The sequence below is a fragment of the Oryzias melastigma genome, linkage group LG24 (genome assembly GCF_002922805.2).
Source record: "Oryzias melastigma strain HK-1 linkage group LG24, ASM292280v2, whole genome shotgun sequence".
NCBI lineage: Eukaryota > Metazoa > Chordata > Actinopteri > Beloniformes > Adrianichthyidae > Oryzias > Oryzias melastigma.
In genome coordinates, this window is record NC_050535.1 from 23480411 (window position 1) to 23504515 (window position 24105).

At 41.6% G+C, this 24105-nt stretch overlaps 1 protein-coding gene and 1 long non-coding RNA gene across 3 annotated transcripts in view; one reads left to right on the forward strand and one right to left on the reverse strand.

The window, feature by feature from the left end:
• Nucleotides 1-24105, forward strand: part of hivep2a (HIVEP zinc finger 2a) — a 105080-nt gene that overhangs the window by 68639 nt on the left and 12336 nt on the right. The window contains exons 3-7 of one of the 2 annotated variants that reach the window (XM_024291949.2): nt 8430-8468; nt 17352-17424; nt 17687-18992; nt 21089-22950; nt 23024-23281. In XM_024291949.2, coding sequence (XP_024147717.1) covers nt 18011-18992; nt 21089-22950; nt 23024-23281 — 3102 coding nt within the window. In that variant the 5' untranslated portion in view covers nt 8430-8468; nt 17352-17424; nt 17687-18010. The remainder of the gene's footprint in view (nt 1-8429; nt 8469-17351; nt 17425-17686; nt 18993-21088; nt 22951-23023; nt 23282-24105) is intronic. The other variant, XM_036210628.1, reaches the window with a different exon arrangement.
• Nucleotides 240-15207, reverse strand: LOC112158517. Its single transcript, XR_002921323.2, has 3 exons — nt 14732-15207; nt 3262-3473; nt 240-3003 (listed from the first exon to the last, which is right to left on the reverse strand). It is a non-coding gene; the product is annotated as an uncharacterized LOC112158517 (long non-coding RNA).

Here is a 24105-nt window from a genome sequence, read left to right on the forward strand (position 1 = left end):
AATGCCGTTTTGGGGTTCTTTATATAGATGAATGAACAGTAGAATGCATTTAAAACCTCAAAAAGTAGAATTTTCATGGTAGGACCTCTTTAAGCAATTCTTGCTCCAGAATTGCAAGAAATGACATTAAAAGAAAACAGTCCTGGGAGGTCATGAATAGAGGTGGGAATCAATTTGATTACGATTCAGGAGTCAACGATTTAATTATGAAACAATTGTCAATGTGTCTCAGATCTTAATTTTTTTTTTTTTTTAGAAATGTTTCTCTCTACTACAAGACACTAGACCAGTGTTACTCATTCCAGGTCCTCGAGAGCCGCCACCCTGCCTGTTTTCCAGCTCTGGAGATCTGGAAAGCAGGCAGGGTGGCGGCTCTCGAGGACCTGGAGTGAGGAACACTGCACCTAGACCAATATTACTTACTTTCTCCACCAAAGTGCATTTTTAAATAAAGGCAAGATCATTAAACTTGTTTAACTTTTATTGAGAACATAACATTTCTGACAACAAAACCAGAGGAAATTGTCCCTGAACTCAACAACCCTAAATAAGATAATGTTACATTTTACTCTATCCAAATGGTCGCTTTAAGCAAAGATCTGGAAGGTCAGCCATGTTTATGTGCTCTTCAAAAATGCCAGAGTGGAAAACCCATCACATTTAGTTCCGCTTGCTATTTTTACTTTAAATCATTTACATTTTTGATTATGGATTATTTAAAATTCATTACAAAATCAGAATCATTCATGGATCATATTTGATGGATCTGAAAATCGATTCTTTCCCCCACCACTAGTCTGGAATGGCTGTTGAAAATGCATGCGACTCAGCTGCAGCTGTATATGAACAGATGTGAGCTGGAAGTGACAGCTGTTGCTCTCCCTAATGCTAAAGAAGAAAATCATCAAAGCATGACTCCCCATTTCTAAGGCAGTTTGGTCCAAGTTCTGGTCCTGGCCCGGCTGAAACTCACTTAAGCTCTTCATCTGACTTCCCATTCTAGTTCTCTAAATTAAGAGCTGTGTTTTCTTCTCGTGGTCATCAGTTCCTTTCCTCAAAACTCACATCCATGTTGTATCCCTCGAGGGGGAGAACCTGCGCCCCTCTGTAATGGCTCTCTGCATCCTCTCATCTACTCTTCTTCCTTATATACTCTTGCTCTTTTTTTCCCTCCCCACACCCCCTACCGTGTTGAACCAGTCCCTCCACTTTCAGCAAATTCAACTTGTTAATAGTAAACACACTCTGGGTTTCCTTGAAGACGGTGTCATGACCCCCAGTCCACGAGACCCGCTCATTTGTGCGCGGGGTCTTATTTCTGCAGGGACATTCTGCTTTCGTTTGCTGTCCAAATGCAGAGCATGCCTAAACGTAGAGATGCAAAACTTCAGCAGGAAGTGGAATAGGAGCAGCTGTCATGTGCAGGTGTGCAGCTCGCTGTTGCACAGCGTGCAGTATGACTGTGTGACACCTATCTGGGACGGAACAATGACAACAGTCAGAAGAATGCTTCTTGAGAAACAAGTGTCTTTTTCTTCCATCTTCCTGCGTGGATCATCTCTGTTCCTGGAGGTTCAGGATCCTTAATTCTGTAAGTCCTTAGTCATGGTGGTCACACACGCGCACACACGCACACACACGCCTCCTACTACCTGCTGCTCTGTAGATGTGAAGTTACAGACGTTAGCTGTGTGTGTTTATGACTGTCCAGCCAGCTCTAGTGTGAGTGTGCATGTAATGGGTGTTGAGGACTGTAGTCATTCAGTCACCCGCCCCCGTTGTGTCAAGAATAAACTGCAGTGCTCACACACAGACCTCCAGCAGGCTTCCTGGGGTTTCATGAATAAAAAGCGCAGAGAAGAGGCTGCAAACTGAAACCATGTTTGTCCTGTGGTTCTCCTGCGCTGCTTGTTTGCTGTGAGGTTAGAATTCATATCATTTCAAAGGAATCCCATCATAGCCTTGAGGACATACAAAAGTTGCTGTGAATCCCAGCAGCAGTCAATAACATCAGCATTTGTCTTGCTATAGATATTTGTTTAGAAGCAAACAGTTTGCTGGAGTTCTATGGAGTGATTTTTGTGCCACCATATTGCAAGCAGAAGACAAAGTTTTGAGATCTAATTTTTTTAAGGCATCATTATGATTGATTTTTTTGTTTGTTTCTTTATTAAAGTAACCAGAAACGGAAACATCAGTACACATCTTTTTTAAACTCATATTTTGATAAAATTTTAAACAACGTATTGCACCCATACTGTATGTTCAAACTAATTGTATAGCACTGTTCTGTAGTTCTGAATTTAGTCATTTTGCTGTCATCGTGGCTTTCTTTTTACGTTTCTTGAGTAGATGCACTAAAGCAGCTCATGTCACTTTACTTCTCAGCCACTTAGAGGGAACACAGCTTGAAATGATCAACACAATAAGAAGTCTGGATAGTTAAAAAACACACACACACATTGTCATAAATAAACCCAACTAAGTGTTGTTCTTGTTAGATTCTACTTGTGACACATTCATCTGAGAAGTGATCATGTCTTCATCTCAGGTGTTCCACAGGGTTTGTTTTTAGGTTTTTCTTCCTGTCGGCTCTACAACAGCCCACTAGGACTGGATAAAAATGATTGGAATTAATATTTTAAGTGTATATTTATTGTTATTTATTATGTATCAGTTGTTTTTGGATCAATCCTAATCTAATCTATTCCTTTTTTTGCTTCATGCATTTTAAAGCCAGTTCTGAGGCCAAATGATACTTAGCAGGTGGTAACCTGTAATTGTAGATGTTTCAATTCTGATAAAACTAGATTCTTCTGCACAGATAAGACATATTTTGTTAGCTCTGGTTATGGCTACAAGCAGGGCATTAAGTGGAGCACCATTTCCCAGAGCTTCAGAGAGAACTCTGCAGATGAACGTTCTATCCACACAGTTGATTTGTTGCAGAGTGCAGATTCTGATGTAAGCTGGTGCAAAAGGGCCTGCAGTAGCTCTGGGCTCCTACGGAGAAGAGAAACCCAGATTTTAGATGCAAATAAACATGCCTGAGGAGAAGAGGAAAGAGGGGGTCAGGAGGGGCTTCAATGGGAGGTAAAAACAACAAGGGAAGAAGAAAAAATGGGACCATTAAAAATAGAAAGCAGGGGAAGGGAACTGGAATTGAACAAGAGGACGTGTGGAGCAGAGGACTGATGAAAGAAGCTTACATAAGCATGAGCATCATGCCCATGTTCAAACAAAATACATTTGAGCACATACCAGGAATAGTCCTGTGCCCCAGCGTTGACATTTTAACAAGCTGCTGTGGGCTGGAAGCTCCCACTCTGAGAGCAGCCCAGCACTGACGCACGGCTGAGCGGCTCTGAAGGGACGAACTCCAGGAGCTCATCCTGATTGTAATTCAGGACAGGTGGATTAAGACGGCCTCTGGAGGACACATTGGCTGCTATTGTCATGGTTTTGCATGTTTGCTGCAGAAAATTGAAGAAGATTTGTGAAAAAAGCTATCTTACTGTCTGAAGACTTTGTGTTGGATGATCAAAACGTATTCATTCATTTATTGACATTTTCTTAGCTGTTGGAGCCTAACCAAAAATGACATCTATCACTGCTGGGGCAGGGGGAGGGGCTTCATTCATGTAACATGAAACCTTCAACCTTCTCCATCGAGCAGTCCCTGAATCATTTGTGGTTTGAAAGATGTAATTGATGATTGGAACAAAAAAACAATTTCGTGTACATGTCAATGTAGTAAAACATTGTGTAGAAAAGGTGACATTAGTGCTTCAGTCTGGGACCTAAAAGAAGCCGAGACAGTTGTAGATAATCACAGTTTTTCAAGTGATTCTGTTTTTCTCCAAACAAATCTTATTTCACAAAGTCATCAGCAGCTCACAGAAACTAAAACAGAAACAAAAAAAGTCAAATAAAATAAAAATGTGTCCCAAGATTTTAGCCATTTATTGCAAAAAAATATAGACTGATTCAACAAAACAATATTTAAACTGTTTATGGACAGTACAAATGATTACAAATTATTTGTTTACGTTTTACATGTTGTTCAGCCTATGACAGAGAGGAAAAGACAGGAAGCAGAGCTGGAGGTAGCAGAGATGAAGATGCTGAGGTTCTCTTTGGGAGTGACCAGGATGGATAGGATCAGGAATGAATACATCAGAGGGACAGCACATGTTAGAGGTTTTGGAGATAAAGTCAGAGAGGCCAGACTGAGATGGTTTGGACATGTTCAGAGGAGAGACAGTGAATATATTGGTAGAAGGATGCTGAGTCTAGAGCTGCCAGGAAAGAGGTCTAGAGGAAGACCAAAGAGGAGGTTTATGGATGCAGTGAATGAAGACATGAAGGTGGCTGGTGTTAGAGTGGAGGATGCTGAAGACAGGCTTAGATGGAGGAAACTGATTCGCTGTGGTGACCCCAGAAGGGAAAAGCCCAAAGAAAAGAAGAAGATATAATAAATTTACATGGGTTACAGAAACAGCAGGTAAGAAGAGTGGAATGGCGGCACATCTCAGTGGTCAACCTTCAGAAGTCTAAGGTTTGACCACCCATTATAGCTTTTCTATACTGCTCACAAAAATTAAAGGAGCACTTCAAAGAAACCCATTAGATACATCAGATCTCAGTATGGAGTTGGATATCTATACAAATAACAACAGGGCAGTGTCTTAGGAACTAAAGGATGCCAAGTCTTTTAATGGAAATAAAAGTTTTCAGCCTACAGAGGCTCAATTGTGTAGACACCATAAAATCAGAGTGAAATGAAGATGTGGCAGGATAGTCCATTTTTTCCAAAACTTCATTTCTGCAACTCAAAATGCTTTTCAGTATCTTGTGTGGCCCCCACAAGCTTGTATGCATGCTTGACAACGTGGCAGCATGCTCCTAATGAGACAACGGATGGTGTCTTGTGGCATTTCCTCCCAGATCTGTGTGAGGGCATCCCTGAGCTGTTGTACAGTCTGAGGAGCAATCTGGCGTCGCCTAATGGACCCAAACATAATGTCGCAGAGATGTTTCACGTCTATCACAGGTGCTCAGGGTGAACCTGCTCTCGTCTGTGAAAAGTACAGGGCGCCAGTGGTGGACTTGCCAATTCTGGTGTTCTTGAGCAAATGCCAGTGGAGCTCCACGGAACTGGGCAGTGAGCACAGGGCCCACTACAGGACGTGGGGCCCTCAGGCCACCTTCATGAAGTCTGTTCCTGATTGTTTGGGTAGAGACATTCACACCAGTGGGCCTCTGGAGGTCATTCTGTAGGGCATGAGCAGTGCTCAGCCTGTTCCGCCTTGCACAAAGGAGCAGGTATGGGTCCTGCTGAGGGGTTGAGGACCTTCTACGGCCCTGTCCAGCTCTCCCAGAATAACCACCAGTCTCCTGAAATCTCCTCCATGTTCTGGAGATTGTGCTGGGAGACACATTAAACCTTCTTTCTGCAGCACGTGTGGATGTGCCATCCTGGAGAAGTTGGACAACCTGTTCAACTTCTGTAGGGTTAAGGAATCTCCTCATACTGCCAGTAGAGATAATTATCAAGACAAAATCAGCACGAGTGGAAAACCAGCCAAAAAAGATCAAGAGGGAGAAACTTGAAATGACCTCCACATGTAACACCAGTCCTGTTTGAGGGTTTTCTAATTGTTGCCACTGAAGTGCACCTGTTGTTAATTCATGAACACCAATACAGCTGAAATTGATTAACGAGGCCCTCAGCTGATTAACCAACCAGAAAATTATCAGACAGGTTTAATTCAATTCTTGCCAGGCCCAATAATAAAAGTGTTCCTTTAATTTTTGTGAGCAGTGTACTCCTCAGAGAAGCATATCTTTTCAATACTTTTTTTAGGTTAAACGTTGGGTGCTGAGATGATCTGTTTTTTCTTATATTTCTTTAAGTATTTCTGAGCTCATAAGGTAATACATTTAGAGGGAAGAGTGACAAAAAAATTCTAATGACCCAGCAATTATACGTTTCATGTATGAATAAATCTGGAGAAATGAAAAGAGTCTCACAAGCCTTCAAGCACTTGTAACTCTCATCTGTGTGTAAATGTGTCTATGTGTATCAGGCAGTTGGTGGCACTTGATTGAGCTCCAGGAGGTCTGATGACGTCTTTAGATCTAAATTGAAAAAAGTCCTCAGAGAATCCTGTCAGGATTGTCTCCAAAATGTCCGTCCACTCCAATCGAGCAAGCAGATTCTCTGCTTCACTCCAAGCCTTCTCTAGAATTCTAGATCTAATGCAACAGGGGTTCTTAGCAGCTTCCAAGCATTTTCTGCAACCTCTGTCAGACATTTTTTTGGGGCTTCTTCAATCCCAGCTTTGAAGGAACAGAAAGCCTCCACTTCCTGGTCTGTCACAAACTTTAGTGGAAAGTGCGGTGAAGTACACACATGTGCAGTATACACACACAAACTCAATAATGGTTTCAAGGCTGGCCAAGAAGCTCTGGAAAATGTGACTGCCTTCTCTTTTCCACTGGCATTTACAGCAACAGGATGCCTGTTTTTCCCCTCCTTACCTCCTCACCCTGTAACCTCCTGTTTGGTTCTCCCCCTCTTTTCCTGCCTTTCTATCTGTATCTCTTACATTTTTCTTGGGCAGGCACAGGTGTGGTGGAGAGGCTGTCCTGAAAAAGCTTTTTGTAGCTGTAGGGATGTTGCTGGGCTGAGAGAACCAGGAACATGTTGGTGCTTAGCAGGCTGGACTGCTGATGTGTCACATCATAGTGTGTGTGTGGGGGTGTGTGTGTGTGGGGGGGTGTCATAGACTGTAAAAATAATGGACTGAGCGAGCAATGAGGTCCCCCATTGGAAATGCATTGCTTCCTCTCCTCGCAAAAGAAGGCCGCCGCTTTCACCATCAATTCCTGAAACGGATATCGCCATTTGCAACCCATCTTCAGCGATTGGTCTGAGTCATAGCTGATTCATGGAGTCTACAGGAAGTACTGTCGCCAATCAGGAGTGAGTTTATTGCAACCGTCTGCCTTTATGCGCGGCCACGTTTCAGTTTCATGCACGTGAGAAGCGCGTTCACCGGTATTTAAAATAAATAACCATCCTAACAAGTAAACAGCTGGATCTTTCTTCTGTTTAAAAATACCACCAGGTCCTTTCAATTTTGTCTCGCGCTCCTCAGACGGCTGCGTCTAATTCAGGCTGAAGCTGGAAAAGTGAAGAAGATGAAACTTTGGTTGGTGATTTTATGCGCATATATGCAACGTATAATTTATAAGCTACAATCAAAACAGTGAAATAAAGAAAAACGAACATTAAACAAACAAAAAAGTCCAAAGCACATAACCTCAGAGTGAAATCTATTTCTACAGAGTAAATCCTCATCTAAAAATGTCGACAGCATGCTCCTCTTGTTGTTTTAAACTGCTGCATCGGTACATTCCATTGAGGAAAACAACAGTAGGACAATGATTGGTACAGTGTTGAATTGTAAAGTAGGTGTTAAAAGGTCTTCATCTGTCAATCAAACCCCCGACGTTCGACGTCAGACCCACAAACGCTTATTGAGCCATCTGATTGGTCAATTTATAACTCTAATAACTTGTGATAATGGAAAAAAATCTTTAAAAAAAATTAGGATTAGAAAAAAGAAGTTAATCAGAAGGCAGCAGAGGAAGAATGATTATTCTGACATATAAAATGACTGAGAAATAACTGTCTGTTTCTCAATGTAAGTCAATGGGACCTTTTTGCAACCCAGTGGTACTTCCTATATGAAACACGGAAGTAGGGGGGCTTGCTCTGTCCAATTATTTTATATACAGTCAATGGTGTGTGTGGGAGGGTGGGGGGGGGTTTGGTGTGTTAACATGTCCGTTTGAGAATGTATGTACTCACGGGTTTGAAAATGGATTATTTTCTTCTTTTGTGAAATCAAATTTTGAAGAGAAAAGTATGTCCATGAATTATCAAATGGAAAAAATGAATGTTTAAGAGCTTGAACTATTTTCTACCCATCAAACCAAAAATGTTAACCATTCAACAATGGGAAAGAAACGTTTGATAATACAAAAAAGTGTAATCACTAATTCTGTAATTGTGTGTGTTTTCCTTAACAATCAGTTGCTCAGCAAATAAAGTTAGTTTTATTTTGCACTAGAAGCTTTCTTTGTGACAGCCCCCCCCCCCATTGTTGGCCTTGATAAGCGAGGTTGTTTTCACTTAATTTTTTTTAATTTTCTACTAGAAGTTGTGTAAAACTTTTATCTGGCATATTTTCAAAAAGCAAGCATTGTAACTGCTAAGCATTTCTTTCACATAAAACTCCTGGCAGGGATAAATTTGGCTTCAGATTTTATTTGGCCTGGTACATAGAAAGTAGTAACATTTATTAGGTTTAATTTTGTGTTGGCCTGATTGTGGTTCATGGCTGTGTTTCTTTTCCCAGAGATTACTGGCATGAAGAGGGTTCACACCAACAAATCCCGTAAGTTAACTTACCTATTGGCTGGGAAGCTTTAATGAAGTTGAAGTGACCTTACTGGTAAACTGCTCAAGATGTCTCATGATGAGGGTGTTTTTACATCAAAAAGTTAATTCATTTAGACTTGACCACTCAAATTTGTTGCTAGGATCAATGTTCACTGAGCTGCTAAGTCTGGATAATCTTACCCAGTTCTCAGTCTGCATTATAGTGTTTGGATTGCTTTGTGCATTTCGTTTAATCATAATTTAGCCTAGCTTCAGTAGATATATCTGATGGTAAAATTGCAGGTTGAGTTCTTGTCATTGACTGTATAAGAGAACTGGACTGAGTGAGTGTGACATCACCCATAGGAAATGGCTTACTTCCGACTCCAACGACAATAAGTCAATTCAGTCGCTATTTTCTCGCAATACAGACGTCACCATTTGGAGCCAGACGAGTTTAGCAAGCAGTGGTTGGTCCAGGTCGGTCTGAGTCAGTAGTGAGGTTGTTGGAAGTCCTCACCCCTTCCACTGAAAGGGGGCTTGGAAAATGTCAATTAAACGTTTTGAATGTTGGAGGTGGGGCCAGCGGGCTCCACGTGTCAACTTTAGTAACTCACAATAAAGAAAAAATAGAGTGAAAAGAAAAACAGGATTATTAAGAACTTGTAAAAAATGTATCAGAGCAAGAACAGTGATTCTGACAAATAGAATGAATAAATAATAATAACTGTTTGTTTCTCTAATTTTCCTTGTACAAGACACTGATCTCTACATTAATCCCAGTAGGCTTGGTAATGCCCGTGAATGGAAGCTGTGGACTTGATGTATGAATGAGGGAGTGAGACTGTGACTATAAAGTATGCTTGGTCTTAAACGGTGGTGAAGCTCTATATTCAACATTTATGCCTTTTCAAGTTATTGAATAAGGCTAATATGAACTTGTGCACCTTTTTTGTCTGGAGAATTGTTAAATGGAAGAATACGAATTCCACAAACTCTGATGTCAGAGGATCTTCTCTTGCCACCCAAAACAATCAAGCTAAACAATTATATAGATAAACAAAATCAGATGATGACCTGACCCAGTTACCACTAAAGTGTTTCGCTGCCAAGCCATGTGTGTAGTTGAGCACTCTGCAATCCACCAATTCCTCCTTCCATGGCCATCATATGTAGCAGATACCCAATTAAACTATAGTTGATTATTTTTCATTTATGTTTTTATCATCTGTACAATGTCATCCTGTGTCACTACTTACCATATTTTCTATTGGAGTTTCTACCAATTCACCACTGTAGTCCCACAAAATATGGCTCACTAGAAGACTATTTTCTCTCAGAAAAAAACGGTATCTGTAAGGTTATGTAGCATTTTTCAGAATGGATGAAAGACCTTTAATATTATCCCTACAAACCTTCAGCTGCAACATCAGCTGCAAGTCTAAGCTACGAACATTTTTCTCTTCATTTACATTACATTTTAATCTTAGGCCCGATTGAAACTCCCCCCTTCTCCCTCCCCCTTAGCCCTCCCCTTCGTTCATCCCTGCATGCTTGCTCCAAACAGAGGGTGATGAAAAAATAGTGTCTAATATTTCGGATGGGACTTCCGTTCAATGACGTCATCAATATCACCGGTCTACTAGCGTTATCGCAAAGCTTCCAGGCCTCATATATAAATAACAACAGCGGTTTTATAACTTTAAAAAGGTCACGCTACAACATAAAGGCATTACTTACATTTAAATGTTAACTTCTGTGGTTCAGAGAACATCAAAGTGAAGGAAAGAGCTTCTTAGCACGACGCGGTTTACTCTCACAATGATGGACTTTGGATCTCTCTGTTTGGAGGGAAACTTAAAAACGAATAATTTCGGTCACGACTTCAACTTCAACTGCCACTTCAAACTAAGGGGAGGGAGAAGGGGAGAATTTGGATCAGGCCTTAGTTAAAAAATGTGTACGTTTTTTTATTGATTTATTCTGAAATTCTGTTATTTTAGCAAATATTTGCAAGAAACTATAATTATAAGGAAATTTCTTTTCAAAATAAAATTTGTTCTTATGGATTTAATGAAATGATTAACTGGTAGACGTAAGAAATCCATCCATCCAAATGTTTTGTATTTGCACAAAATGATATGCTTTGTAGTTAGTCAGTAGATGGAGAAAATACTGACATATTTTTTAATTACACAAACCTGTCAGTGGTCCACAGGTAAAGAAGGAGTGAAGGTTAAAAAGCTAAAAAGTTAAAGTCCCACAAGTTTTCACACACCTGCGCTCTGCATTTGCCCGTCCTCTGGGGGAGCTGTCAGCTCCAGTCACCGCCTTTTTCTGGAACCATTTGGTGAGCATAAAAGTGCTGCCAGCTGCCCTAAGCCAGCACTGTGCTGCTGCACCACTGCTGGCCACATAAAGCGCTTAATCACTGAATGGAAACCATTAGTAACACCTTTACATAATTTACAGAGTCTGACCACCAAAGCAGCAGAACACTTGGTCAATTGCGCAGCAATGTGATCCTACCCATTGTGTGAGACTGCCAGAGTCTAATCCGGTCAGGCGTGCAGTGGTACACACGTGTGTGTCTTCCTCATCAGCTTTGTTTCATGAAAAACCTTTCTCAAATTCATTCTATGCCAACATCTTTCCTGTTTAAACTTTAACACTATCACTGTTACTACATTTCCACTCTTGTTTTGCCTTCTTTTTCAGGGACACGTTTATTTTTGTTTAACCCATCAACCACTCTGTGCTGTTCTTTTCTTATATGCTGTCTCCAGCACNNNCGCACCCCCCATAAAAACACACACACACACGCACACACACCACTGCTATTTGCCATCATTGCAATCAACAGGGTTGTTGTCTGTCTTTTTCAGCAGAAACATTTACGTCAGCTGGTTATGAAAATGACTTTTTAATGTAATCATCTGTGGAGAACAATGTATCCATGTTACTGCGCACCTTTTCTATTTTCTTCGAACATATTCACTGTTTCTTTTTCTCTCAATACCAATAGTTGTCGCTTTTTCTTCCCACTGTGTTCTCCTGATGATCACTTGAAGCCTCGATTTGTTTTTTTGTCTCTTCACTATTCTTTCACCACAGATGAGGACTGAAAGTTTTAAATTTTGAGTAGAGAAATTACTGTGGATTTATGTTTTGCTCTTGTTTTCAGGAACATATTATTTTCTGTATGACAAAAGGTTTCTTTTCATTTCATATAGATCCACCTGTAGAAGTACCGCCAAACTGTTTTTTAATGGAAGGAGAGACTTTTCTACATCTACAGGGGTCACTGAAAGACTTAGCAGATGTGACACTCCCAGATGCACACACAGGGTGGAGGAGCATTTGCAAAAATGTTGATCTGATATCTGGTTTTTATAGTGACAATATTCCTGACTCTCTTTCCAATAAATTTGGATGAAATAAAGTGGAAAAGGAAAGTGGCTCAGGTTTTCAGGCTGAAGCTCCACCCACACAAACTCACACACAAAGCCTTTTGTTCACGCTGCAGGGTATTACCCACACACTTCCTGCCACTACCTCAACTCATCTCCCTGGAAAAACACGCTCCCATGAACACAAGTTCAACACAGGAATTTGGAAAGGTCCCACTATCAGATAAAACATGCAGAAAAAAGGTCTAATGCAATGTTCTAAGGTGTTTCAACTCAATTTTATAGTATTTATGCATTTTTTTTTTAATTGTAGAGTAAATAGATTTTCAATTTATTCCATCCTATATTCGACCCTCAGATTCAAGAACAACAGTGCGGTTTCCGTCCTGGTCATTCAGTCCATATGTGTTTTGTAGATTTGGAGAAGGCGTTCGATCGCGTTCCACATGGTGTCCTGTTTTGTTTTTTTTAACATGCCCTGTCCAAAAGTGGGGCTAACAGACTGGAGCTGAGGGCCTCTTGTGTTGTTTTGGGTTATGAATGAATGAAATTGTTTATTTCAAGCAATCAGGTAATAATGCATAAATAACACCATACATTATCAATTACAAGTTGATCGCTTGAAAGGGAGTGGAAGGAAGTGAACTTATATAATCCCACCCCGGCTCGACTATACCACCATACCATTTTCTTTACATGAACTATCAACATCCGGTTCAGGACTTAATATCAAATATTTATACTCTACAATCATAGATTCATAGGTTATTATGGATTATTATGAAGCTTCTGACACACAAAGTGTATATTTGTATAAACCCCTTTTGTATTTGAGCCTAAATTTTATTTATGTGTCCACTTCTTTTTTGACTTGACAGAAGACATTATTAAGAGTGAGATGGTAGAGATGGGGTAGGAGGGTAGAAGAAAGGAAAAAGGGGGTAAAGAAGTTTAAGAATGATGAAAGAAACACATAGGAGGGGGTATTCACAAAGAAAAAGAGGCAACAGGTTGCTAGAGGTTGATCATAACTTTTGCATGTAGATTTGTGTCAATAAGGACTGTCCACAGACGCAACCATCCACTCAGTGTCAAACACTACAGATATACCTGCTCAAACCCTCCCACACATACGTATCAACATGTACACAAAGCAAACACAGATCACCTCAGATGGACATGCATACACTGCATGGATACCAGCAAACGCATGTCAAACATGTATATCATTCCCACACTCATACAAATATCCTGTGTGTGTAAATGTGAGTACTGGTTTTCAGATGTTTGTCTGTGTTCTACTGTCTGCAATGATGTTATGGAATGGAGAGAATAATACAATAGAAGAAGAGCGCTCACTCAACCCCACACCAAGTCCCTAGCAGAAGCTGAAGTGGCTGTGGCAGCCAGGGCCCCCACCCATGTAGAGAAGAAAATAAAGAAAGTTCACTCCCCCTGGGTGTGGAGACCAGACACTCAAACCAGAGTCAGAAAAAAACATTATAGGATTCCTCTCCTTTCCAGGGCAAACCTTCACCTCTCTAACTCCACCTGTTCCCTGCTCTCACTACAAATCACAATATCATCTGCAAACATCATAGTCCATGGTGATTCCTGTCTAACCTCATCCGTCAGTCTGTCCATCACCATTGCAAACAGGAAGGGGCTCAGAGCTGATCCCTGATGTAATCCCACCTCCACCTTGAACTCCTCTGTCACCCCTACAGCACACCTCACCACTGTCTTACAGCCCTCATACATGTCCTGCACTGCTCGGACATACTTCTCTGTCACTCCAGACTTCCTCATACAATACCATAGTTCCTCTCTGGGCACTCTGTCATAAGCTTTCTCCAGATCTACAAAGACACAGTGGAGCTCTCTCTGACCTTCTCTGTACTTCTCTATCAACATCCTCAAAGCAAATGTTGCATCTGTAGTGCTCTTTCTTGGCATGAAACAATAAAACATCACCTCAACTGTGATTATGATCCCACCTGGATGCTTGAGGATATATCATAAGTTTTTGTTTTATGACAAATCCAAAGTAACCTCTTGTAACATTGCAATAAAACCTACTTGGAAAGTAGTTTAATCAAGAGACTGACCATAGAGCATTAACTTGGATCAACTCCATGAAAAATCGCAACAGTTGTCCAAAATGTTAGTACCCCTCTTCAGCCCTTCAGATTCACACTCTTGGTTGCGGAACATTGTGAAGCAGTCAGAGTCCAGTTGTGTGCCTGAATTTCTGGCCTCCTAAGTGAAATTACATGGAAAAATGACGAGACTTAATGAACAGAACACCAACAGTGGACACACTGCTCAGACTAGCTTCTGTGGTAAAAGCTCATGTTACTGTACACACGTAATTCTCCAGTATCTGCCAAATTAGTACCACACTTTTTTTAAGTCTCACTTTATTACTGACTCTGATTTGGATCAGTCTAAACAGTATTTTCTTCCTTCTGGGAGTTACCTACATTTTATATCCATGACGACATCATACTGTTAATTTGAACAAAAACAGTTATTTAATGAGGACAATGCTGTCTTAGAATATCAATGCACTGAATACACTTCCATTAAAACATCAGCACAATGCCTTGACACTCAAAACACACAAAAATCACATCTCACAGAAGTAACACAAATCCCACCTTGTTCTACACAATTTTGCTTGTGTGTTTAGTCATTGTGAGAAAAGAAATGTTTAGAACTGAAATGTGGAGGAAAACCCACAGCTCATGTCTTTTTCTATCTGTAAATCTTGAACTGATTTCTTCCCTTCCTGTTTGATAAACTGAGTGTATTTAAAGTGTGCTCATAAATTCTTTAACAATTCAAGAGTGTGCATGAATATATTTACCTGAGTGAAGCTTCTGAATGTGCATGCTTTAACCGTCCCACAGCTCCAGTGTCTCGTCATGCCCTTCACCAGCCCACACAACCTGCACATCCACTTCCCACACTCTCTCTCACACACACTCCCATGCATGCACAGGCACACACACAGACACACACACACATTCTAGCACACCCTTAAAAACACACACACACAGCTTGCACCAGCAGAAGTGTCTCTCCCACTCACAACAAGTAGGACAGGTTGTGTCGGTGAGTTTAAGAATAAGCTTTATGTAATCTATTCACAACACACTCCTACACATTCTGCAGGCTGCTGCCATTCAAAAAAACCTGTGAACTTACATAAGGTTGATGTTGAATTGAGAATGGAATGTGTCGTTTAAGGTCAGGCAGGCATCTTGGCATCCAACAGTTTAAGTCAAGGAGGTTGTGTTCAGGTTTCATGACGGTTGGAGATGTTGGAGTTTAGGGCTTACGGTGTTACTGCAACATATCAGAATCAATGAAACGTGGCATGTTAACTTCATGACTTCATCACAATTTAAATTCACATTTCAGATTCCTTTTCTATTTATTTAGTGCTAAATCATTTCAAGATGTTAAACAGCCTAAAATAATGAAAGAAAACTGATGCAAAAAGTATGACCTAACTGTGAACAGCTAACCGGGTTTATTTGTAAAACAATGAATGCAGAAAAAGACCAAATAAAAGCGCTTACATCATACGTGCAATCAAAAGAGTCTAATTAAATTGAAAATGATAAAAAAAAAAAAAAAATTAATGAAAAACCAAGTTGTTTATTCTTTATGGGGCGATGCTATTTTACTATCCCACTTAAAGCAACTAAGAGTTCAGTCTCAAGGAATCTTTGACATGTTGTTCCAGATGTTTTACCTCTCATCTACCCCACCCCACCCCCACTCCCACTACAAAACTGTCTAAGTAAATACTTAATTTAATGCATCTGCCCTCCAATAGACCAGTAAACCAGGGTTTACTCCGCACAGGAAGCAATGGCCATAGAAAATTGATGCATAAACTGAATCCGTTTCACTAAACTGATACACAGAAGAAACAACCAGCAATGTATATTAAAGAACTGAACAAAAAACCACAGCACTGTGGTTAGTTAGGACAAAGGTCAAGGCTGAGCTCCTGAACATTCCATGAAATAAAACCTGTTATCAAGTGGCTGATGACTGAAAACCTTTATGATGACAACCTGGAGAAGCTTAGAAACTCACATTCAAGGTAAATCTCCTAAGGTCACCTGGCTCCAGCTAAGAAATACATAAGTACTCTGATTAAATAGATATTTTTTCATTCAGTTTAATTTTTTTTAAACAATAAAAGTGAGAACAGCCAAAGTACAGACAGTAGTTTTTTTTCTTTTTTTTCTCTCAGAGAAAGTTAGAAGTACTTTTTTCCCCAGATCACGATTTGAGGCTGACATAGGCTTTGAATGTCAATTGTGACTCTTATATTTCCTTAACTATGTGGGGGCTGCGCTGCCAGTGTGTCTAATGTCACTAAATCCTTTGCCCCTTGAGGAATTCAATGAAAGGAAAATTATACCATAGAAATGTTCCTTTCCCTTAGAGCTGCTGCCCTCATTCACATCATCACTAACTCCTTGAAGTCTTCATTAAAGAATTTGTGCTTCAGCTTTCCTGTCCCAGGGAAAATGCAAAATATGACCTCAGGCTGACATGATGCCTCTGCTAAGAGTGTGTCAGTTTGCTCAGGTGTGAGTTTGTGGGGAGTCAGGTGCTTGAAAAGTTTGAGCTTGTTTCATTTTAACGTTCCTGCTGCTAAGAATAAAGCTTGTTTTTAACATGAGCTATTTATAGAGCTTTCTTTGGGCCTCAAGACTCGCACGTCATCAGGTCCTGGTAACCAGTTCTGAAACTGCTACGGGTATGTGTGTGTGGGGGGGGTGGTTGTGCGTGTGTGTTGCAATCAGAGTGGGGGTGGGTTTGCTAAAACCTCAAGATGAGGAAATACAAAGTAAAAGTGCAGCTTCAGCGAGGATGTTTGGTACGCTCAGCAGCTCTGTGCTTCACTGCTGTCAGGTGTTGCTGTGGTTAAAAAACGTTAAACAATGGAAACACACACACACAGTTCTGCAGGGTTGTTGCAGAGCCTGCAGGCACTGTTTCCACATCTGTGCCTCTTGTTTGCAATTCAGTCGTGAAGAAGTTCTATTGAGCTCTGACTCCTGCAGAGGAAGGAAAGGTGCTGGCTCTGAAGGCTCTTCAAGCTGGCCTACACACATTTTAACACTTAAACATCATTTCCACAACGCTATTTATAAGCCTTTGTGTCTTTTTAGGAACAGCGTGGGTTCACTTTTCACCAGTGACTCACTAAGTAGAAGGAGGGGTAGGGTTGCAGGAAAAAAAAATACACTTGGATGCTGGTGTGAAGAAGCTAACAGATCAGCTACAGTAACATTTGTTCAAGACTCCTTATTGATCAATTATCAATGTGATTCAGCAGCAAAAAACACACTTTTAAAAGAGCGAAAGTGTATGGGGCCAGTGGAACAACAGAGCTGCTTCTCCTGTGAGATAATTCTATGACGGATAATTTGTATTTTCTATCTGTGCTTTTCCTGCAGGTGTTTTGTTGAGAAAACTGATGTACATCTGAAAGTGCAGAGGGGATCAACACACTGCGTCCATTAAATAAGAGTAAGTATTTACAATTTGAGCATTTCATTTGTAGCTGTGAATGAAATGTGTAAAAAAAAATGTACACAAACACACATGCATATACAATCAATTACATAGCTGTTAACCACAATTGTTTCAAACATTTACTTTATTATTTATTATTATTTTTGATTTATTACTTCTTTATTCCACTCTTGTAGTTCTTTCGTACTGAGGTTAAGCAAAATAGTTGCAAATATGAACCAATTTTGAAATAAATTCATCTTGTTTTCTTTTCCAGATTCATCAGCCTTTTGACTTCCAGGGCAAACAACCGGGAAAAATAAAGAAAATTTAGGAGGGTTTTGTTTCTTCTAAACAATAGCAACAAATTGGCAACTTTGATGTTGTTAACATCAAATCTTTTTGATATGACAATTGTTGTTTCATTTTAAAGTCAGTCTAGCTCCAAAATGGATGGGCACTTTTTGTTTTCTGTGTACTGGTTGGCAGTTCTCCAACATTTGGCTGTCATGCTTGCTACTTTTGAGTTTTCATAATTTTTTGCTGCCTTTTCTCTAAGTCCTGGATAAAATTTTTTCAAAGGCAGACAGGAGCTTCAAAAATGGATCCTCATGACTCAGCTGCCACAAGGCAAAAAGGCTCAAACAGGGATGAAGTCAAGGAAAAGATGCCTCTGCAAAGAAAGTGGGCTTCAGAGCCTTCAGCAAGCACCAAACAAAACACTTTTTGTGAGCCAGAGGTTAAGCACCGTGAGAGTTTGCCATGTGGTGTTATGAGAGGATCAGCTCCCCAACAGAAATACCCAATGACGGGAAATCCTGTACAGCTGCTGTCAGGACCCTCGGTAGTTGGGGCTATTGGAGGTCCTCCATCTGCAGACCCCCATGGACCTCTAACGCAGGGTTTCCCGCGAGGGTATCCCTATCAGCTTGGCCAGCCATACCCCCAACATCCCCAAACTGAGCGCTTCATCTCGGGAGCTAAACCGCAGCCGGGCCTGGAGTCTCATGCCTGGCCATTTGCTGGCCAGTTGCCTTCAGATGACCCTTATGGACACCCAGGTCACACTCACCTACACAGGGCAGGGAGGTTTCCCCGGCAAAAGTCCCCCAGTTTGCCCAGCTCATTTGGACAGTATTCTCAATCAGGCTTAGAGCCTGGAGAGGAGAGCTACAGCAAAAAAGAACAAAAGGCAAAAAAGCCTGGTAAATATATCTGCCATTACTGTGGCCGAGCATGTGCCAAGCCCAGCGTCCTTAAGAAGCACATCCGCTCACATACTGGGGAGCGACCCTACCCTTGTGAACCGTGTGGCTTTTCTTTCAAAACCAAGAGCAACCTTTACAAGCATCGTAAATCCCATGCACATGCCATCAAAGCTGGGCTTGTACCATTTTCATCAGAGCTGGCTGTGAGCCACAGTGAGGATGTGGGGCAGGCATCCCCTGTAGGTGAGGGGGAGGCCCCCTCAGATGGTGAGCAAAGTACGGACACAGACGAGGAAGGTGTAGAAGGCTCCACCATGCTGATGGAGAAGCACAGTCCCATCCCTCAAATCTCCTTTGAAGCCAACAAAACTGCAGGTAATGTATTGTTTTTCTTTACAAAAGATATATGAGATGTGAATATGAGAATCATGTCCAAAATGTAAACTGCATCCCATTGTTCTCAAATCAACATGTGCCAGATTTTAGTGGTGGTTCCTTCTCTAAATACTGCAGGGAGAGTGTTCTAATAACTGGAAGTCACACTCCTCTGGTCTTTGCTGGAGTTCTTGAGGGGAGAGACCACTTCATGGTGGAACCTCAGGTTCTGGAGAAACTGTTTTTTTCCTGGAACACTTGACCAGATCTTTACACGCTAGAAGGCTAGAGGGATTCTGAGAGTTGAAACATTAGGTTCAGATGTTGTTGATTTAAAAAAACATTCTCCATCTCCATCTGGATATTTTAAGGGGGCACTCTAACAATATGGAATACATGGCACATGTTGGGGGGTCATTTGAACACTGTACAAAGAAAGCAGGAACTTGGTCCTCACTGCCAGCAATTAGTTGGACTTTTTTCTAGTCTTAGTTGAACCCTTTAGAGTTGACCTTTGTCACTGACTCCATTCTTAACTTTGATGGACAAAATTCATCAGTGCAGACAAGCAGAGGAAGGTTTTATGCTTAGAAACCTCAGACTGCATCTCTGCTGTTTGCAGATGATGAACTTATTTTGGCTTTATGAAGAAATCAAGCTCTCTCTGTAGGTTTAAGTGTGAAGGGTATGGGATAAGAACCAGCTTCTTTAGGTCTGAGGCTATACAACTCTGCCCAAAAAAAGTTGGAGATATGCCTCCAGGTTAGAAAAGACTCACTTCCCCGGGTGCCAAAATGTCTTCTGTGACACTGGGTAACAGAAGATTGACAGGTTGCTGCGTCGCATCAGCCAATCAGGAACTCAGCTTGGGGCATGTGACGTTTTTAGTGTCCCGATCAGCAGGTATAATTCTAATCTAATAGGAGCGTTTTGTCTGGAACTTCCATTTATTTTCTTAACCTGCTGGAACCGCGGGAGTTTACCAGAGCTCGTCTCCGAAAACTGTTGAGTGAAGACGGGATACACCCAGACTTTAACAGCGCGGCAATTCTCTGTCTGCAGCCAGCCTCTCAGAGTTCAGTGGAGCTCGCTCGCTCAATACACAGGCAGACAGACAGGTGCCGCGGGGGGCAGGAGCAACCTGCTTGGGTCTCCTGACCTGTGATGTTTTTCTTATTTTCATCGAGACAATAATGTAAGGGTCCCCTATTTCTCCCCTCTTGGGTTAATGCGGGACAGCCTTCAAACTCAGTCTCAGAGACACACAAACTCTGCGGAAGCAGCTGTCATCCGGACAACCCCCCAGACTAAGATAAAAGGCAAGATAATGAGAAAATTTTTCTTTCTTTCTTCCTTTTTTATTTTTGTAGATTTTTGGAGAACTCCTCACAATAAATAAACCTGATCTCTGTGTCCATACATTGGAAGAGTGACATACACAGACACCCACATGAAGCACGTCAAGCTCAGGATCATGTGTTTGACAGGCGACGAGCAGCAAATTCGCAGCCACCGGTTTGCAGCTCAGAGGTTGGGGACACCTGGTTTAACGGAAATAGCCAGCACATCAAAAGGCGACTAAACCCAAAACCAAAATTTTTGATGCGGAGGTCTCAACCATGCGTCAATATGTGATGACCTGGGAGAATGTGTTGATTTGGGAAGATATAGGCATTATTTTTATTTTACTGAAGTACCAAAATTGGCACCGATTTGGAACCGAAACCAAAACAAAAGAACCACTTTTGCACCAGAACCGAATAAAACCCAATTGGTGCCCAACCCTATTCCTCCCACAGTCCAAAATTATACACCATATACCAAGTATTGGACTATCATGTTCCCAGGTGTAAATAGTGATGTTTGGGATTGTCTGCTGCCCTGCAATGAACTGGAGAACCATCCAAGATTTACTAAATCTTCACACAGCAGTGGCCGGGATAGGATCCAGCAACACTGTGACCCCAGAGGGGATTCAGCGGGTTTTGAAAATGGATGGATTGAAAGTCTTGTCTATTCAAAAATGTTAATGTTTGTCTTTATTATACATTTCTTAATGGATTTGTTTTATTATAAGTGTTTCTCTCACCTTTTAGGCGGTGGAGAACCTGCATATGCGGACTCGGCTGAAGAGTTTCACATTGGATCAATGAAAGTGCCCATCCTAATTTTTCCCAAACCTGGAGTAGTTCCTCCTGGGGGGATGGACTGCCCCACCTTTCATGATGTAAAGATGTCACATCACATGTTGACATCACAGGCTGGTGGAAGATCACACTCTTTGGATGACTCTGCCACTATTAAACGCTTGGCACAAAGAATGGAAGATAAAAAAGGTCAAGATTCTGATACAAGCATATCCCAGTCCCTTAATCTGCTCAGTCCTCACAGCAAAGGCAGCACGGACTCTGGCTACTTTTCCCCTTATGACAGCGCAGAGTTGCAGATTGGCACCCCAAATGCCAGTGCAAAGACATATGAAGAGATAATGTTTGGTCGGACGTGGTACAACCGGCCAAACTCCAGGTCAAGACAGTCTATGACAGTGGGCATGGCAGGAGTAGAGGGTAACGAGAGCCTAAAGCAACAAGATCTAGAGATGTGTAAGATTGCAGAGGATCATCCCTCCTTTAGAGAAAATTTAGAAACAAGTGGAGATGCTAAGCAATACCCAACTGGCCCCTGTCAAAGCAACACAGGACTTCTGGAGCCTCCATCAGAGTCTGGAACTCTTATTAGAAGCAGGTCCATGCCAGCTCCAGTGCCTTCTAACCTCAACACTCCTCAGGGAATCCGAGGGAGTATTTCCTTTGACAACATGGTGGCACCTGATGATGTATTTTACCCACCTGGTCAGCCCAAACTCAAGCGACAGAGTGCATTTGAACATCCAGCAAATGAATCCCATACTGGAGAAGCTGATGGCCATACTCAGATGGCCAAGAATTTAGCCTCTTCTGTTGGTTTGAAGATAGCTGAGGGCAGCCCAGGCGGGCCAGACAATATTATCTACAATCAATATCCTTCTAAAGTTAGTATATGTGAAATAGCCACACGAAAAAGAAGAAAAGAGAAGAGTGTTGGGGATGATGAGGACAGCCCTGAAAACTGTGATAGTAGCTGCAGTGGTTCAGTGGATATGATGGGAGATTATGATTTTAAACAAGGTAGTTTGGATGGGTCAAGAGCTACCCCAACGGGAAAGAAATCTTTTCACAGTGCTCACAGCCAATCTGACAGCTTTGATACCTGTGTTAGTATGTGCTCTGAAGACATTGTACTGTTTTCTGATTCAGAGGGCAGGAAGCCAGCTGGCAATGTTATATCAGTCATCCAGCACACCAATTCACTTAGCCGCCCAAATTCTTTTGAGAAGTCTGAGTCATTTGAACAGCCTGCATACCAGTCCTCAGACAAAGCTCCATCAAGCCAGTATTCAGAGCAATCTGACACTGATATATATGAAGATGCGCTGAGTCCAGAATCTGCCCTTCTGAGGGCAGAAAGCATGGAGCAGCAGCAAAGTGACAGTGACCTAGCCTCCTTTTCATCATCCTCAGCTGCAGCCTCACCTGGCCAAGCGTATCATAAACTGGTACGACAACCCAACATCCAAGTTCCTGAGATCAGGGTGACCGAGGAGCCAGACAAGCCAGAAAAAGACACCGAACCTCTTGTGACCAAAGAACCAGAGAAACCGCCACCAGCTGTAGAGGAATTCCAGCTGCCTCAGAGGAGTGACACACTGTCCCAGATGCCGACAGAGAAGCTTCCACCCAAGAAGAAGAGGCTGCGCCTGGCAGATTTAGAGTACTCATCTGGGGAATCAAGTTTTGAGTCAACATGCACCAGCCTTTCTCGTAGTCCTAGTCAGGAAAGCAACTTGTCTCACTCCTCTTCCATGTCCATGTCCTTTGAGAAAGATGAAGGTGTTAAATCTGTCTCACCCACCAAGCAGGTACCCAGCTTGAGCACAAAAAGTCAAATGTGAAAACTGAAATGTTCCTTAGTTACATTCCTTTCTCTGACAGGAGGATTCATTGGCCAATGTTTCTGGAGCAAAGCAGTCAGAGTTCCTGACTGTGCCCAGCAGTTTTTCCAGCCTCCACCAACAGAGGGAGATGAGAAGATCCTCTTCAGAGCAGGCACCATGCACGCTACACACAGAGCTGCCGGAAATGCGCAGCAAATCTTTTGACTATGGGAGCCTGCCTTCCTGCAGACAGGGGGAGATTTACACCAGCGCATCTGCAAAGAAGGAACGCCGACGTGGATATCTTGTTCGTCAGGTAGCACATATAGCTTTTTACCTAAAGACCCAATCCAATGAACAGAATGTTTTTGGTGTTTTTAAAATGTTTTTCTTCTTAAAGAAAATTAGGCTTAAAATTGTATCTCTGAGTATTTATTTATGCAAGTCGTTGTGAATCATGAACAGACCAAAAAATGCAGATTGAAAAGGTTTGTAGGCATGACATAGGTACAACAGTTGGTGGGCCACAGTCCCCCTGGACAAATTTGTAGACGGCATTTAGCAACTGGAGTTACTACAATTACACTTTGTTGAAAGCAACAACTAAAACACTGAAAATGGATCAAAAGATGATCGGAATGAGACGTTAAAGCCATCTCAGCTTAACTTTTAGTTTTTGAAGAGATGCACTATTTTGGAATTTTGAAGATGTGATTTTAAACAACTGATGTTTTAAAACCTTTGTTTTCCTTTACTGAAGATTAAGGATGTAACAAGACTTTCTGAATCGGTTGAAAACCGATTCAAATTTGTCAGCATGTTTATCGTTGCAGAAAATTAAAATATCGATTTGTCACGAGCTGATGACATTTCTTCATGCAGGCATGCTCTTTGTGCCCTCGCCTCCTGGAAAATTCCCGCAGCCCCTTTGGAAGCAGTAGTATCATACAAGTGTCATGAGTTGTCTGAGTTTTTGTGACGAACCGGAGGAGTCTTGTGACTAAAAAAAATGAGTAAAGACGTGAAGTCACAAATAAACGAGAATAAGCATGGGGACACTATTGACATGGGCACACTATACATCACGTGGTGTGACATGCTTAGTAGGAAAACAAACAATTTGATGTAAGGGACAAAAAT